Consider the following 18032-nt stretch of genomic DNA (forward strand, 5'->3'; position numbering starts at 1 on the left):
CAGTCAGGTCCTGCCCTTTGATCCAATCCTAGCTTGGGCCTTTGTATATACTCTTTATATATACTGTGGTTTTTGACTAGACCTACATTATTCAACTGCAGTAATTGTGTGTACTGTGTTTATACGAGAGGAAAAGAGAGCGCTCATTATTGTTGAATACTTTGTATTTTCCAGGTATCAGTTTATTCACTTTACACACATAACCTCTAACCGTCACAATTGCATATATCCCCACCTTACAAACGAGGAAGCTCGGGATCATACTGGTTAAACACTTTGCCGAAGATCGTCGTGTTTATACATCCTGAAGCTGGCACTTAAAAATACTTCTGTGGTGTTGCCTGTAAATCCTGATTGTCTGCATTTAGGACTTCTTATGTAAAATGAGACCGTATGCAGGCTTTCATAAATAAAGCTTAGTTCATAAAATTGTCTTATTATACATATGTTTTCTTCCCAGCCATATTACTCCACCTTGAAATTGCAGTCATTTGTGTCTTCCGGCCTCCCTGTATGGTGGGTTGAGGAATGAGAGCTCCGCTATTTAAGGAAAGTGCAGAAGTCCCTGAGAAGGAATGATCACAGATGTAGGAGGAGGCCCGGGAGAGTAGTATCTTAAAAAGCCAAGAATGGCGAGAGTTTTAAAAGTGAAGGAGTGCCAGGAGAATCATTGACAAAACGGAGGTCAAGCAGAGGAGACTAAGGGTGTATTGTCTTGGTGAGCCTCCAGACAGGCTCCCGCTGATGGTGGGGTCAGAAACCTGACTGCAGCCATTGGAGACGCCATGGTTGATGATGTAGAAGGATATCATCTCTTATTTGAGGATCTTGACTATGCTGGGCCTGAGGAATAGTGATAGCAGATACCACTGGGGGAGTAGGGAGAGGGCAGGGGAAGCCTTCTAAAATAACCGGTATCATTTTGAGGGGCTCGGTCGGTTAAGTGTCCGGTTTTGGCTCAAGTCATGATCTCGCGGTTCATGGGTTTGAGCCCCGCATCGGGTTCCGTGCTGGAGCCTGGAGCCTGCTTCCGATTCCCCCACCCTCTGTCTCTCTCTCAAAAATAAATAAGCATTAAAAAATTAATTTGAAATAACTGGTATCATTTTGAGAAGCCGACAGTGGCGGCGGCACAGGTTGGGATGATTTAGGACTGGGGATTTCTGGAGCCAGTAGGGGACAGGGGGATAAAGACGAGGTGTAGGCATAGCGACCAGCCAGTGGTGAGAGGTATGCCACAGGGCCCGAGCTTGAGAAAGCAAGATGCCGAGCCTGAGGGGGATGACAACCTGGAAGGAAAGGGGCACTGATCTCAGAGAGATTAAGAAAAAAATCAACAAGTGGAACAGAAGTGAATGAATGAAGGATCTTGTGGTCTAGGAAATTAGGTTAGGGAGCAGGCCTCTTGATTGTCTGCTGTCAGTTGTGAGCCATGGATGGCAAGACCCAGGATCCGCAGCAGAATGTATATGAATAAGCATGTGAGTTACGAGTTTGTTTCTTGGTTTAAGAGTCGGGTGTCGAGGTCTGCTGTGTTCGTGTTAGGATTCGGTGAAGGAGAGAGAAGGGAATCAGGAGATGTGCGCTGTGGACAGTCAGTGGGGTGGCGGCCTGGGGGTTGGTAGATGAGCCGTACAGGGCCGAATACGTGCGGCATGAATCTCAGAGGAGGGAGTGTCAGGGGCCCAGAGGAGCAGGGGCCAGCTAGGAGAAAGTTCCTCGGTCTCCCACTCCACCCCCCTGGTAAATGACGGATGGCACAGGATGCTTCTTCCATTGCAAGGGGTTGTGGTGAGGGGGTTGCAGTGACCCCCCCGCCCAGCCCCACCCCTGCAGATTTCCCTGAGGGAAGTGCTGAGGGGAGTGTCCTGGCCTGCACTGCTGTGACAGCTCAGCTGACAATCCTTCCCATTGTTTCCAAGAAGAAAAAACCATCTTAATAAAGAAATTAAGTGGGTCTTGAGAGCTAACCTGAAGGGGCCTGAGGATGCCTCAGAGGAGTCCTTCGGGGACGTGGTAATGTCTGAGTCCCTTGTTTATGAAGATTATGTGGAATACTTCGCAAACACGTAAAAGCAGTACTCTGTGGATGTCTGGTTCCTGCTGGTGACATCAGGTTTTTACAAGTCAAGGGTAACAGTCAGCATATGCCCTTCCAGTGGAATGAGTGCCACATTTGTTGGCTCATTCGTTCATTCATTGAATATTTACTGCACACCTGCTCTGCCCTGGTGCCGTATCAGGTGCTAGGCCTGTAGTAGTGACCTGCTTACAGGCAGGCCCTACTTTGAAAGAGTCTCCAATTTCATAAAACCCTTTTATGACGAATTACATCAAAAGTGTCCAACACATTTTTTTTCTAAGTTAAACACATCCTAGTTGACTTAGCTTCGAAATTCTAAAATGAACCACAAAAATATTAGAAAATCATTTGACATCTGTTTAGTCGTGTTAAACAAGGTCTGTCTTTCTTTCCGGCACCACACCACTTATTTCTCTAAATAATAATTGATATAAACAAGATACGCTATATATCAGAAAGCAAAACTAACAGAAGAACGGGAATTCTTGTTTTTTTGCTAAACGTCTCCAAGAATCACTATGTTTAATAGCAGTTAACCTTCTAAATAAAAGCGGGGGGGGGGAGCACTAAGAAATGAACACAAAAAATGAATAGGTCACTCGCAAAAGAAGAAATATAAACGGCTATTAAGTAAATGAAGAAAAAAGTATTAACTTTAATTGAAGGAATATAACTGTAAAAGGCAGCCGGATGCAAACTCTCGCCCATCATATTCCCGAAGGTTTTGTGCAACTTCGCACTGAACGTCAAGGAAGTAGAAGGACCCCGCCCCCGTGGGGGCAGCTTGGAAGTGCACACCAGAGCCTCTGTGGTCTGTGCCTCTCACACAGTTTGCACTCAAGGCACTTATTCTAAGGAAATAGTCGAGCCATGCACCGAGTTTTAATTCGTAGGTCGTCATTAGGGTTTTGTTCGTCATAGTGAAAAACCAATGAAAACAAAGCAGTCCCCGCCAATGAACTTCAGCTACACCCCCTCCCCCATCCATTTGCACCTGCCGTCTATTTAAATCTGACCCTCCTTCGGGCCAGCCCAAGTTGATCCTCTCAAGCAGACATTCGAAGCTGGCACAGGGCCTGTCAATTCCCCTATCTTCCCAGTTCCTGTAGCCGTTTCTGTCTGAACCTACTCATTTTTGGTATTCAATTGTGTATGGCCTCTCGTGGTAACTTTAACATTGGCATTCTGCGTCTTTCACTCACCAGCGTGGGTGAAGTGTGTGTTCATGAATCCTCCCCTCGGGGGCTCCTGTAAGTGGACTGTGTGTTCCTGGAGCCCCCGGAGCCCACCCCTAGGCATGAACCCAGAGTGGATAGGCCCTTCGTTGAGCAATTGAATGACGGGAGGTATGAGGAATGACCGGTTGATGGGGGTCCTGAGTTGGCACTTACAGTGCCGCCGGAAGTCTTCTCTGCCACATACGGTGAGCTGGACCCTCTGCCCAGTGTTGTCAGTGCACCTGAAGACTCCCCTCCCGTACAGGTGCTGCTTTGTTAGCTTCCTCAAACACAGGTCCCCTCCATTCCCCTGTCCCACACATGGCTAGGGCTGCAAATAACCACTGCCTGCAAATAAACGCATACTTCACAGTCGGGAAGATCCCCTGCCCCAGCGCACAGGCCTGCCTCACTGCTCTTATCTCCCAAGCTTCTGATCTGACCCTCCCAAGTAGTTGCTATTTCCCAAACACCCTGTGCCAGGATTTTCTTTATTAATATATGTCTGTTTATCTGTCATCTATCAATATATACACACAGACACACATATACACACACACGCACAATGGAATATTATTCAGCCATAAGAAAGGAGGGGCACCTGGGTGGCTCAGTCGGATAAACATCCAACTCTTGATTTCAGTGCTCAGGTCATGATCTTATGGTCATGAGATCAAGCCCCATGTCAGGCTCCACGCTGGGCATGGAGTCTGCTTAGATTTTGCTCGCTCGCTGTCTCCCTCTGCCCCTCCCTTGCTCACTCATGCTCTCTTTCAAAAAAAAAAAAAGAGAGAGAGATACTGCCATTTGGGATAATATGGATGGACCATGAGGGCATTATGCTGAGTGAAACAAACCGGACAAAGACATATGTTCCACTTAATGTTTAGTATCTACAGTGATTATGCCTCTCAATTCACCTATTTTTATTTTGATATGAAATAATATACATAATACATGTGTGTATATGTATATTCATATATATGCAGGTGTATGTATCCTGTATGTATATATGCATATACATATGTGTGTGTGTATATATATACATGTCACACCTTCTTTTTATTTATTTATTTATTTTAATTTTTTTTTTTAACATTTATTTTTGAGACAGAGAGAGACAGAGCATGAACGGGGGAGGGCCAGAGAGAGAGGGAGACACAGAATCTGAAACAGGCTCCAGGCTCTGAGCTGTCAGCACAGAGCCCGACGCGGGGGTCGAACTCACGGACCGTGAGATCATGACCTGAGCCGAAGTCGGATGCTTAACCGACTGAGCCACTCAGGCGCTCCACACCTTCTTTAATCATTCCCTGGTTGATGGACACTTGGATTGTTTTCATCTCTTGGCTCTTATGAATAACGCTGCAGTGAATGGGGCAGTGCCTGTATCTCTTTGAGTGCCTGGTTTCATTTCCTTCAGACGTATCTCCAGAAGTGGGATCACTGGGTCATATGGTAGTCCTATTTTTTTTTTTTGTATTCATTTTTTTAACGTTTATTTATTTTCTTGAGACAGAGAGAGACAGAGCATGAACAGGGGAGGAGCAGAGAGAGAGGGAGACACAGAATCCGAAACAGGCTCCAGGCTCTGAGCTGTCAGCACAGAGACTGACGCGGGGCTCGAACTCACGGACCGTGAAATCATGACCTGAGCCGAAGTCGGACGCTTAACTGACCAAGCCACCCAGGCGCCCCTGGTAGTCCTATTTTTACCTCTCTGAGGAGTTTTCCCCAGTGACTGCACCAATTTCCATTCCCACCGACAGTACACAAGGGGTCCCTTTCCTCCACATCTTTGCTAACACTTGTTATCTGGTCTTTTTGATGACAGCCGTGCTGATGGGTGTGCGAGGTGATTCTACTGCATGGTATCCCTTGTATGTGGAATCTGGGTGGGGGAAGGAAAATTCATAGAAATGGAAAGTAGGAAAGTGGATGTCCGGGGCTAGGAGGTGGGGGAAATAGGGAGAGGTTGGTAAAAAGGTATACACTTTTAGCTGTGAGTAAGGTCTGAGGATCTAATGTAAAACATGGTAACCATAGCTGATAACACTATATTCTATAATTGAAATGTGCTGAGTGTAGAAGTTAAATGTTCACACACACAAGATACATTTATGAAGTGAGAGCTGTGTTACTTAACTAGATGGGGGAACCATTCACAATTGTGAATCAGGTCACCACAATGTACACTTGAAATATCTCACCATTTTAATTTTCAGCTATACCTCAATAAAGCTGAAAAGATGAAGGAAACCCAAATAAACTAGTCTTCTAAAATAAAAAAAAAAATTAAGTGGAACACGGTAGGAACTTAAGGCACAGGTTAAGACGTAGAAAAAGTAAGCCTTACTGGAGTTTCACATGGTACTTAACCATTATTTCATCTCTGAATCTCTAAATTGGGTTTTTATCTTTTATCTTGTTAAAATTCTAAACCCTAATTCATTGGAGAGAGCAGAAGTCATGATACTCGTGCTTAAGCAGAATTTCTTGTCACACAGTCCATGCTTTTCTATTGGTTTTCCTCCTTTTGGATCCAAACACAGGTTCTCTGGTTATTAATTACGAGACCTTGGACAATTAGTATGTCTGTGCCTTGGCTGACCTGGATGTAAAATGAGGCTCACTACCCTGGAGGTAGTTACAAGAATTAAGTGAGGGAATAAATAAAGGTGTCTATTACATGGCAGCTCTTTCTGTTGGCTTTAATGATAATGGAACATTCGTCCGCTCGGCTTATTGGAATCTTGCTCAGCACAAGGCACAGCTAAATAGGAAGGTCCCCTTTTATTTATGCTTTCATGTCATTGTTTAAATAAGAGGGGCCCTCCTATGTACAGCCACATTCTTACTCCCCAGTAATAAGTTATTATTAAATAATAAAATTATATATTAAACAATATATTATTCTTATTACAACCTCCCCGCCCCCCGAGTATGTTTATTCCATATATCTGGCCTGTCTAATGTTTCTGGCATCTAAGTTCTTACTTGGGATTTAGAATCTCATGAACCAGTCAGGATTCTGGACTTATTTTTGAGAATGTCATTGAAACAAGAACACGAATGAAATCAAAGTAGTAATTTATTAGATGGATTCAGAAAGATTGAATTAATACAGTGTCCTCATTTAGAGCAAAGGGAGCCCATTCAGGAAGTACTGGGCTGAACCCTCGGGGTTGACAGGTGTGCTTACTATTAGGGACCTAAAAGTCCCACCCCCTGGTTTTGCTTCACAAACCTGTTTGAGATACTGTGAATGGACACCTTGTGTCTTAATATTTGGCCCTCTTACTTTAGCTGAGGAATTGTAATTAATCGGTAGGTTTTCTATTTCTGCCTATCCACCACATTTCAGAATCCAAAATGATTCTATGTATATGTCATAAAAATTAATGATAAGCTTTTCTCTCTCCAGCCCTTCACAAGACACACGTCTAAAATACAACAGACTCTTAGGGCAGTGGTTCCAAATGTGTTCCGTCTGCACGAGCAGCAGCCTCTGTTACCTAGAGCCTGTTAGAAATGCAAATTCTAGGGCGCCTGGGTGGCCCAGTCAGTTAAGCATTGGACTTTGGCTCAGGTCCCGATCTCACGGTTCATGGGTTTGAGCCCTGTGCTGGGCTCTGTGCTGACAGCTCGGAGCCTGGAGCCTGCTTCAGATTCTGTGTCTCCCTATTTCTCTCTGTCTCCCCTGCTCACACTCTGCATCTCTCTCTCTCTCAAAAATAAATAAACTTAAAAAAAAATTTTTTTTAAATGCACATCCTCCACCCCTATCTGAGACCTGCAGAATCTGAAATGTAGTCCTGGTGTTCCCCACGGTGTGAGAGCCACTGTCTCCACACGTCCACTGCCTTTGGAGAGATTGTGCTGTGGGCCAGCAGATGTGGCCCAGTGTTAATCACAATTATACAAAGGAAACCTGTTCCTAATGCATTTCATTGCCATTACAAATGCGGTTTTGCTGACCGGTCTTTCCCTATTCTTCTTTCCTCTTTGTGTCTCTACATGGCAGACGAGTTGGGTTTTACGTCAACACTTTCAAAAATGTTTCCAGCCTCGAGGCCAAGTTTCATAAGGAAATAGCGGTGGTAAGTAACGATGATTATTTTTCCTTACGGAACATAAAATAAGTGAACTTTTTTTTTTCTGAAAGCAAATGAAATGGCGTAGCATTGTCACTTACTTGCGAGTTTGTTTTCATAGCATGTTATTACTCTCAGTGGTATTTCTCCAGTATTCCTCCAGGCCCTCAGGAATCCTGGCCGGTCTTCGTTCCTCTTCCGAAATGCTTTTTCTCCCTGTCACAGTCTCACAGTCTTGTTTTGTTTGGTTTTTGTTTCCAGTCAGCTTTAAAAGTGGCGTTTAAAAGTGATACTTTTTGAGGCTGAGGAAAAATTGGTATCTGAGCATTCAGTCAGCAGTCCTGTCGTCAACTAATATTGTCTTAGTTCAGCAGGGTGGTCGTACGACTTTATCTCTAGTAGAGTCAGCAGAAACAATAAGGGTTTGTTTTCCATTCTGTACTCTGGTTGAGAAATGTATTTTGGTTTTTTAAAGGTTTATTTGTGTCTGTGGCCTTTCAGTTTTGACATAAGTTTTTTTTTTTTAATTTTTATGTATTTAGTTTGAAAGAGAGAGAGAAAGAGCAGGGGAGGGGCAGAGAAAGAGGGAGACAGAGACTCTCAAGCAGGCTCCACATTGTCAGCGCAAAGCCTGACGCCGGGCTTGAACTCATGAACCTCGAGATCATGACCTGAGCTGAAGTCGGACACTCAACCGACTGAGCCACCCAGGCGCCCCTTGACATGAGTTTTAAATTGTCCATTTGTAGAATTTAAAGGTATCCTGAGGCCATCCCTATCGTCGTTAAGGTTCTCAGTTTTTCAGTAAACGCTTCCTCCTCTCTTAGGGCAGTAGCCTGCATCGGCACCAGAATGACTTACAGCTAACAGACCAATGGTCTCCATCCCTTTAGCTTTGCCACAAATTGTACGAAGTCATGACGAAGCTGGGCGACCAGCACGCTGACAAGGCCTTCACCATTCAAGGAGCTCCCAGGTAGGCTGTGTTCTTCAGACCCAAGTTCATGCAATGCTTGTCGCAATTTCTGCAGTCTGCACCAGCCCATGCTATTTTAATCCTCTTAGAAAACTCTAACACTAAGGAGCCTTTCCACTGTCAGACTCTGTTCTGTGTTCACCTTAACCTTTAGCCTTTAGATTTACTCACTGTGGGCTTTGGTCATTGTCACCATAGAATTGACTATCTGCCTGTCTCCATTTTCCACGGGACCTGGGGTATACATTTTTAACACGTAATTTCTGGTTGTGCACCTGTTACTTTCTTTGGAGAAGAAAGGAATTCCTAAACTCCCAGCACTTAGTCCTTATGCTTATCGTCAGTGCTGGCATCTTCCATGAATCCATTTTGGAAAGTAATTGACACCTCACCATCATCTTACCTCCTGACTTGACCTTGCAAATGCTGCATTGTTTCAGTCCTGTTGCACGTTGATTCTGTGAGTCAGTCGGTCAAATACACCGATCCTTCTCAGGCATCATATGTTCAAGGAAGGCAGGCTTGTGAGCCTTGGGCTGGAAATCAGAAGACCCAGCTTTCAGGTTTGTGATCCTGCAGTTAACAGGCTTTGCTTTCCTTGAGTGAGTCCATTAATCCTTTGGGTGAAGATCTCATTTTTTTTTAATCAACAGAAAAAAAAAAGATGGTATTGAACTAAATGGCTTGTAAGGTAATACGCAGTCCTGACATTCTCTATTTGCAATTTCAACATCATACACCTTTATAAAAACACACACTCCTACCCATGTTATTGTTTGGATTTCTCTATAGAGAGCTAATTTTCTTAAATGATACTCTTTGTATTAGCCATCCTCATAATAGTCTCTGCTACAGCTGCTATCCCAAGTGAGCATTTAGGATCTCTTATCCTTCGAAGGGAAAGAACATTCCCTACAAGAACACATGAAAGGAGTGGAAGGAAGCACTGTTTCCAATATAGTATCTCAGCATGAACTTGGAACAAAGAGGAAGTTGTAAGAGGAACGTCGCAATGACGTTGGGTGTTTTGGCTGTAAAGCACGTGAAAAACTTAGGGGGTCCTCCCTCGTAGAGACGTGAAACAAATGTGTCTGAACACTTCAGTGTTGCTGAATCAGATAAAATGAAGACAGAGGGAGGCCATGGCCACTTACCAAATGTTCCTTTGGTTTTTTTCAACATTCCTCCGCAGAACGAGGTGGTGAGTGAGCTCAGTGGGCTCCCTGTTGAGTGTAGATTGGATCCCCGCTTCCCGACAGAGGACATGATTGCTGGCACGTAGTCTCAATCATGTGGCCCATCCGTGTTCCCCGCAGGACTCACTCCCTTGAATATGTAGATCATGCTGTGGTGTATGCGCTAGTTTATTTTGGGGTAGAGACTCTGTTCCCTCAATCTGTAGACGTTAGAAGGTCTTAGAGAGTAGGATGTGTCCCAAGTGCCCTCCTCCCACTCAATCACCTTTGAGCTGGTCCCACGCCTCTGGCCCAGTGCCAGGAATGCGGTGGGTTCTCAGGAAACATTGCTGACACTCTGCCTTCACATAATTCGTTCATGCCTGTCAAGGTGTCTGAGTTCAGTCATTGTTTTATAAGGTGTAGAAAGGGGAACAAGTAATGAATTTGTTTCCAAATGTTATCAGAAAAGACTTATAAAATCCTACTCAGCGCTATCCTGAGAATAAACGTAAAATTTATCATTTTCAGGGTAGGTTTTTCTATCGATTATGACCTAGTAACATTATGAAGGAAATCAAAAGTTGAAAGTGGTTCAGCTAATTCAGCTTCTCTTTGGATGATTCTTGCAGAGCCTGTTTGGCACAGTGGAAAGAACAAGGGGTTTGCATTCCCAAGGCCTGAATTCAGAGCCAGCAAAATGCTGAGTGACTTCAGGGGTTTTTAACCTCTCTGTGCCCCACTTTACGTGGAGACAGCAAGGCCTGAGTGTTGTGAGGTTAGAGATGATGTATTCCAAACGGGGTCTGGCATCCAGTGGATAATAAATACTGTACATAACAGCCAGAATTAACCTAGAAGGGAGCTAGACGAGAGCCAAAACCTTTTGTGCCTCAGGATTCCTTTGGGCTGGAGGACCCCTGAAACATAAGTGCTGTTCTTTAGACGGCCCGTTGCTGACTCTCATGTGTTTGTTCATCCAGCGATTCTGGTCCTCTCCGCATCGCAAAGACCCCATCGCCGCCCGAGGAGCCTTCGCCCATCCCGAGCCCAACAGCTAGTCCCAATCACACGCTGGTACCTGCGTCTCCTGCACCGGCAAGGCCTAGGTCACCTTCACAGGTAGGAAGAGGTCAAGTACATTGGGGCAAATGGAAGAACTCGGCGTGAGGACCCCTGTCTGGGATAGTCCTGGGGTCCTGGGGCATCAAAAGGAGTTTCCAGTTGGGGAGACTTCAAGGCTGTCGGCATTGTGATGGCCACTAAGGAATCAAGCTGTTTTCCCAGTTTGGAGCCCTACATCCTCACACACCCTACGTTTGAGTGTGTTGAGACCTCTCTCCACAACCTCAGCTTCCTTCCATGCCCTCCTCTCCTCCCACCTCTTGCTTTCAGAAGGCTCTGATCAGTCCTGCCTTCTGCTAGGACCTCCCTTCCTCCAGCACTTTCGCTTACCCTTGGGTCAAGTATGGCCAAGAAAGCCGTGATGTTTATACGCCATTTCACAGTTTGGGTACTACCCACAGTGTGTGGTGCACAAGCTCAACAAAAGCTTCTAGAAGAAATGATTGGGGGAAACCGGAAAGATTAGAAAAGGTAAATACAGAGAAACATGGCCGCCTTCGTCTTCCCCACTTTGGGTGAAGATGAAGTTCCTACAGGAAGACTCTAAGTGTCCAGTGCGGTGCAGGCTTTGAAAGTAAGGCAAGTCGTGAGAAGATCCACGGAATAGTTCTGTCAAGTTCTTACTCCTGAAAACACTCACGTGGGGAGTGCAATGTGTGCTACCTATGGGCGGTCTCAGTGATTCCAGTGACAAACTTTCCTGATGTTAGTGTTCAAGTTCCAATTTATTGCTGAAATGAGAAATCCTTTTCAGTTGACTCCACAAAAGGTGTTGCCTTAGTTTTAACTTTAGAGGCATAGGCACCTGGCCCTGCGTGTAGCGCTTGTGTTGAGATGAATGGAGTGGCATTGCCGGAGTATTTCTCACGGGGCCCTTGCTTGTTGGTGCTCAGAGAGCCACCAAGGGAGATAGCATTCTCTGCTCAATCAGGTGTTCTTGTTTCTGTACACGTATCTAAATTTCAGTCAGTGACCGATACGTCCGCCCAGCACTGTTCCGTGGCATTTCTGCACATCTCGCGTGCCGTCTTTGGCTGAATTAGTTTGCTTGTGTTTCTGATGTTTTGTAGACCAGGAAAGGGCCTCCTGTCCCACCTCTGCCCAAAGTCACTCCAACAAAGGAACTTCAACAGGAGAACATCATCAATTTCTTTGAGGACAACTTTGTTCCGGAAATCAGTGTGACGACACCTTCGCAGGTAAGTGCCTCGTATGGAGCTGCGATGTCCACAGAAGTTCCGTGGCAGAGGGACCCTCAGGGATCAGCTTTAAAAGTGGCAGACGTTAGAGCCTGCAGTATCATTTCAGCTGTCATCAGGTTTGTTAATTACTTGGTATGCCTAAAGCATTCTCAAATAGGAGACGTACATACAATGTTTGGAAACACCGAAAAGTGTGAAATGACGAATTTTCATAATCCCCTAAATCATACCACTCTGACATAGTCACAAATGAATGCACTTTGGTTTATTTTCCTTCAGTCTATTTTTCTAGGTAAATACCGAATTTGTACCATAAAATTCAGATGGCATTGTTATGTATTCCTGACTTTTCTACTTCATCTAATTGAGCGTCTTTTTTTCATGTCATGTTACTGTTTTCTTTTTTCAAAAGAAGATGTTTAACCAGAGTATTCCATCTGAGGAATGGACCAGGTAGCTTTCAATTTTTCTGTTTCTTTACCGGCACTTCGGGGAACATCAGTATTTGTGAATTCATGTCTTTATGCCCTGTGTTAGTTCTTTTGTATTGCTTCCTAGTAGAGAATAGGAAAATACAATGAAAAGAGATGACTGTTTTTAAGCCTTTTGACCTTCCTACTTTGGCAAACAGAAGCATCTGCAATTGTCCTGGTCTCAAAGACCCCGGGGCGCACCTGCCCCAGGTACAGCTACCTTCGTGGACTGCAAGTCTACCTCTGCTGGCGACTTGGTCATCCCATTGTCTCAAGAATGAAGATTCCTGACTTCCAGAGCTGTTCCTGATGCCATCAAAGCCATTTCTTTGTATTAAGAGTGAAAGTCCCCAGAAAAATCGTGCCAGCATCAGTTGCTCCCAGTGTCCTCAGGGTCAGAAATAATACCTACATTTTATAAGATGTGAGAATGCAGCCCTATAATTACTGAGTACATCAATAACAACACTGTGTACAACATCCCAATTATAATCACGTCCTGTTGACAATAACAGAAATAATGCACTAATAACAGAGAACTCAGAAAATAGGCACTTGGAAGCCCGTCGTAATTTGTCGTTGCTTTTAAGGGCATTCATCAATAAGGCACAATGCTTTCAGCTAATAGTGTCCTTCTTCTGTTGTTTGTATGAGATGTGGGATTTGGTACGCTAACAAGGCCTTGAAATGTGATTTAGCAGCTCTTTTCGAGGAGGGAGAATTGCACGTGGATGAGTGCAGGGACAAATGATGTCTATGGATACCCAGATGCCCTCAGGGCTAGCTCTCTCGGAGCCAGCTGTTGGCCTGGCACCAAACGTGAGCAGTTTTCATTTCCACGTTATGTTGTCCATTTGTATTTGCTAACAGCTCAGCTCCCTTCTCTCTGGTGCTTCATCAGTTTTCAAATAGGGGGTGTTTCGGCCGATGATACCCTTATTCAGGTTGCTTTCCCCTGTACCCTCCAAAAACCTGCCTTGGTCCCCTCCACAGAGAATGTGGTCACCCAGAAGCCACATGTACTTAGCTGAAGACCCTTCCATTTAGCACCTGAGGCAGCCAAAGTAGAGGCAACATGACACATAGACTAGTTCCGAAGCAAAGATGGGGTTCAAAAGTGTTCTTTCCTTTAAAATGTTTTTTTTATTTGCAGTTTGCTGGCTCACATAAGGTTTCTTCATTGGTAGAAAAGAAAAGCATCACAGCACTTTTTACAATTGCAAATGCTAGACAGGGGCCCGGAGTGCTTCTAAGAGCATTAACTCTCATGATGCTGTTGCATAGGAGTCACGGGAAGTCAGGAATCGGGGACAGAGGAAGAGGAAACAGCTTTCTAAGCAGAACCCACCAACCGGGGGCCTGGCCCGGGCCCAGCCTGGCTGTCTTTGTGTAGCACTCCAAGGCTGTGGCAAGAGGAGGAAAGCACCCCTTCCCCCATACTGGCTGTGTGTCCCCTCCATCAGTGTGCTCGGGGATTCTGAAAGAACTGACCGCCAGAGACATCGTGGGGGTGCGTTTTGGGGGATTCAGTTTCATTTATATTGTTTTCTTTTAATCAAGAGGAGGCAGAAGGAGGTTTCTGTCGTTTTTTCTGACTGCGGTAACATGGCTCTTGTGGTGGACCACAGCATGTGACCAGAGCGTTTCCATTGACTAAATGGCTGTGAGTCTTATGTCACGATGTCAAGAGAAGGGAGTGAAGCAGGGTTTATGTTTCAGTCTGTTTCCTTGCTTATTGAGTGATAGAATCTGGCTTTATTTTGGGGCGCCTGGGTGGCTCAGTCCATTAAGCATCTGACTCTTGGTTCCAGCTCAGGTCATCAGGCTCTGCACTGTCAGCATAGAGCCTGCTTGGGATTCTCTCTCTCTCTCTCTCTCTCTCTCTCAAGAAATAAATAAGCATTTTAAAAAGATACAATAAAATTATGCAGACGCCACCTGTCCCTGAAGCATCTTGACAGTCCCTTCGGTTGCTCGTTCCTCTTTTGATACCCACAGGGCCAGTGTGTGTTCTCTCACTCCTTTTGGGTCACATCCGGCAGAGTTTCTGATTCAGCTGCTCTAGGGTGGGGGCCAAGAATTTGTATTCCTAACAAGCTCCCAAGTGATGCTGACAACTCTGGTCATGGGATCACGCCGTGAGAACCACTGTTTTAGGCCAGGATTTCCCCGTGGCACAAATATATGGCCACGAACAAAGTACCACAGTGAATGAACAGATTTCTCCCAGGGAAATACCCAGCTGAGTCAAGTGTATATCATGTACGACCATGTATAACTGCTGCACTTAAAAATTGTGTGACTTGAGAGGTGCCTGGGTGGCTCAGTCGGTTAAGCGTCCAGCTTCGGCTCAGGTCATGATGTAGCGGTTTGTGAGGTCAAGCCCCCCATTGGGCTCATTGCTGTCAGCATGGAGCCTGTTTCCGATCCTCTGTCCCCTCCCTCTTTCTGCCCCTCCCCACCTCTCTCTGTCCCTCCCCCTCCTCTCTGCCCATGCCCTGCTCACACATGCTCTCTCCCTCTCTCAAAAATAAATAAACATGAAATTAAAAAAAATAGTATGACTTGAAATACTCCATATTTCGGGCAGTTGGACTTACATGTACATACACGTGCATGTACATGTGTGCTTGTAATATTAGATGTGTTGATCAGAGTATATGTCAAGTTACATATTCTAAGGGAATGGACGGTCTCATCAGGGCTGTGATGTTTTTAGATAGGCACAGATATTTGATGAAAAAGAATCAACAGAAATGCCCAGAGAAAATGCAATGCCAGCTGCATGGAAGCTAGAAAGCTGAGATGTATCTGAAAAGCTCTTCTCTCCCAGATACATGATATTTATGATCATATGGAGTGGTCCATTTCAGTTTTATTGTGATATTTTTTAAAAGTTTAATAAGTCAGTCTACATTGAACAGATAGGTTTATGTCCCCAGTTTGCTATTTTTATCATGTACTTAGTGGGGAAGAAGAGTGTTTGTATTAATCCCACCCAGAAGCTCCAGGTGTGATGATTGAAATATTCCTCACCTCTGATGGATTTGTGCGTCTCGTACACCAAGCTTCACGGTGGCGACAGTCCCTCCTGAGTGCATCCGGGGATTGGAAACAAATCCATTAGGCCTAGAGAGCCCTCTAATGGCCCCAGACCTTAACTATATCATAGAATCTTCTCTGGGAAGTATCCGTACCTGCTTACAGGGAGAGGTCCGCGTGTCAAGACCACAGGGCTGACCTTGCTTCTCTGGTTTTGTGATTACAAAAATGGAACTGCCAGTCCTCTTTATTTTTCCCTCCCAAGAACCTAAATTGAAAGAAATCTCTTATGGGGTGTGTGTGTGTGTGTGTGTGTGTGTGTGTGTGTGTTTTCCTGAATCATTCTTTAAAATTTTTTTTAAGTTTATTCATTTTTGAGAGACAGAAACAGAGTGTGAGTGGATGAGGGGCAGAGAGAGAGGGAGACACAGAATCTGAAGCAGGCTCCAGGCTCTGAGCTGTCAGCACAGAGCCCGACGCAGGGCTTGAACCCACGAACTGTGAGATTCTGACCCGAGCCGAAGTCAGAGGCTTAACAGACTGAGCCACCCAGGTGCCCCACATTATTCTTTCAAGACAGCATTTTCCATCCCTTCCCATAAGATGCTGTGAAAAGGGGGGTCCCTGGTCATCGGAGGCTGGGAGGGGCTACACCCCCTTTTGTTTTACATAGTTTGTGTCAGCATGTCCAGTGCTCTGAGAAGTTGTGCAACAAAAGCCCTTTTTGTTTAAATCAGAGTTTCTCAAATAATCTCCCTTTTCTCCCAAAGTACTACCTGTTCCAGGGACGTGGGCGTTTGGTGAAACATGTTTAAAAACGAAGATTTAAAAGATATTATATCCCTGGAAACCAAACTTATGGCCTATAAATAGGATTTTAACAGATCAAGGCCGAAAAAAGCAATCATGTATATTATATACACACACATATGTACACATGCAAGGTTGTTTCTTTTTTTTTTCTTCAAAAATGTTTTGAAAAAAGATGTTTCGGACTGCTTTCTCTTCTCACTATCGAGGTTCACCCTCCTCTCCCACCAGGGCTTTCCTGAGGGATCGTGGCTCTGGGCAAATATTTTCAGAGGGGGGCTTCTGTCCATATAACCAATTCGAGTCCCTTGAAATGAGCCTGTCCGCAGCATTCTGGTGGTCAGTCTGATGGGATTCCGTACGTGAAACGCCATGCTGCCCAGTGGAGGCAATCTGCCCACCAGCCACCCTCTTGGAAACAAGCCTGGCCACCATGTTCCAGGACAACTGGGTGGATGTGAGCCCCAGAGTTCCTGGGGGGTGTGGTAGGTACTCCATGTAGAGAGGGTCACAGAGTGCTCCAAAGAGAGATGGGCGCCAGCCCCATGTGGGTGCCCTGACCAGATAGCATTGCTAGCCACAACCGCCACCACCAGAGAAGGACTTAGAAAATTTCAGGGAATGTATTCGAAAGTGTGGGGCTCCCCTGAGGGTCAGGGCTAGGGGTGGGGTCCCTGCTTGCCCTTCTACCTGTCAAGTGGCAGAAAGGAAGAAATTGCCTGTTTCCACATTTTTTTTTTCCGTAGCAGGTAACCCCCAACTGTTTTGCTTAAATCTTTTCCCAGCAACGACGTTGCATATTTTCTCTCTTTGCTTTTAAATCTTTTACGTTTTTATTTTGAGACAGAGACAGACCCAAGCAGGCCCCGCACTGTCAGCGCAGAGCCCGAAGCGGGGCTCAAACCCACAAACCGTGAGATCGTGACCTGAGCCGAAACCAAGAGTCAGATGCTTACCCAACTCAGCCACCCAGGCGCCCCTGCATATTTTCTGTTTTTGAAACTGGCATTCTCCCTTACAAATCCAGACGGATTAGGTTGTGACCATCCAAGCCTATTCCTCCAAGCCCATCTCCCCACTCCTGCTGGGAGACCTACTGTGCCAGAAGGCAAGACAGCAGCACAGCCTCTAAGCCGCGTGGCTGTCGGGATCAAGTTAGCATCATTAACTCTGCTACTCTTAACGCCTCTGCTTTCCAGCCGAATGCTGCAGCTCACATTTTAAGTTCATGAAGTCATTCGATTTTTCCTTAGCCAATCAAACTGAAGTAGATTTTCAGCTTGCAGAATAAGTTCGTGAAATGGCCCTTTTCGTCTCCCCAATCCTGAGAGGCCATCCTGCAGTCACGTGTGTACGTACCCCTCGCTTCCCGGGTATCTGTCACCTGGTTTTGAATTCCGCTTTGGCTTTTCTTTTCAATGTAGCATATTTCTGGACCAGCTGCCTCTTCTTTCAGTTGGTATTTTTTCTAAGTAAACATGTTAGCATTCTGGTAACGCAGAAAGAATTAGTAAGCTGAAAACTGGAAGGAAGGAAACCGTGTGTCTTCAGACCCTTCAGCCCCTGTTTGGTCGGTCTGTTGGGTTGGTGGGTCGCCCACAGGACCCCTGGTTCCTTCGGCAGGGGTAGCCAAGTGGGGCAATTATCCTCTGGGGCTCTGACAGTGCTCTTAAGTCGTCATGCCACTTGGCTTCACAACCTTCCAAGGTTCTCAGACACCTGAACTTCTGACAACATCTAGACTTTTCGCACTTTGCCCTTTTTTGCATTTTATATTCTACCTCCTTGCGAAGCATCTCACGGTGTGAGTCTTTTGAGATTTTGTACTTTTGAAT

General features: G+C 45.3%; 1 protein-coding gene across 2 annotated transcripts in view; it reads left to right on the forward strand.

The window, feature by feature from the left end:
• Positions 1 to 18032, forward strand: part of AMPH (amphiphysin) — a 248068-nt gene that overhangs the window by 161781 nt on the left and 68255 nt on the right. For both annotated transcript variants that reach the window (XM_049642759.1, XM_049642761.1), the window contains exons 8-11: positions 7325 to 7400; positions 8288 to 8370; positions 10529 to 10667; positions 11741 to 11869. In XM_049642759.1, coding sequence (XP_049498716.1) covers positions 7325 to 7400; positions 8288 to 8370; positions 10529 to 10667; positions 11741 to 11869 — 427 coding nt within the window. The remainder of the gene's footprint in view (positions 1 to 7324; positions 7401 to 8287; positions 8371 to 10528; positions 10668 to 11740; positions 11870 to 18032) is intronic.

Source organism: Panthera uncia, chromosome A2, assembly GCF_023721935.1.
Source record: "Panthera uncia isolate 11264 chromosome A2, Puncia_PCG_1.0, whole genome shotgun sequence".
NCBI lineage: Eukaryota > Metazoa > Chordata > Mammalia > Carnivora > Felidae > Panthera > Panthera uncia.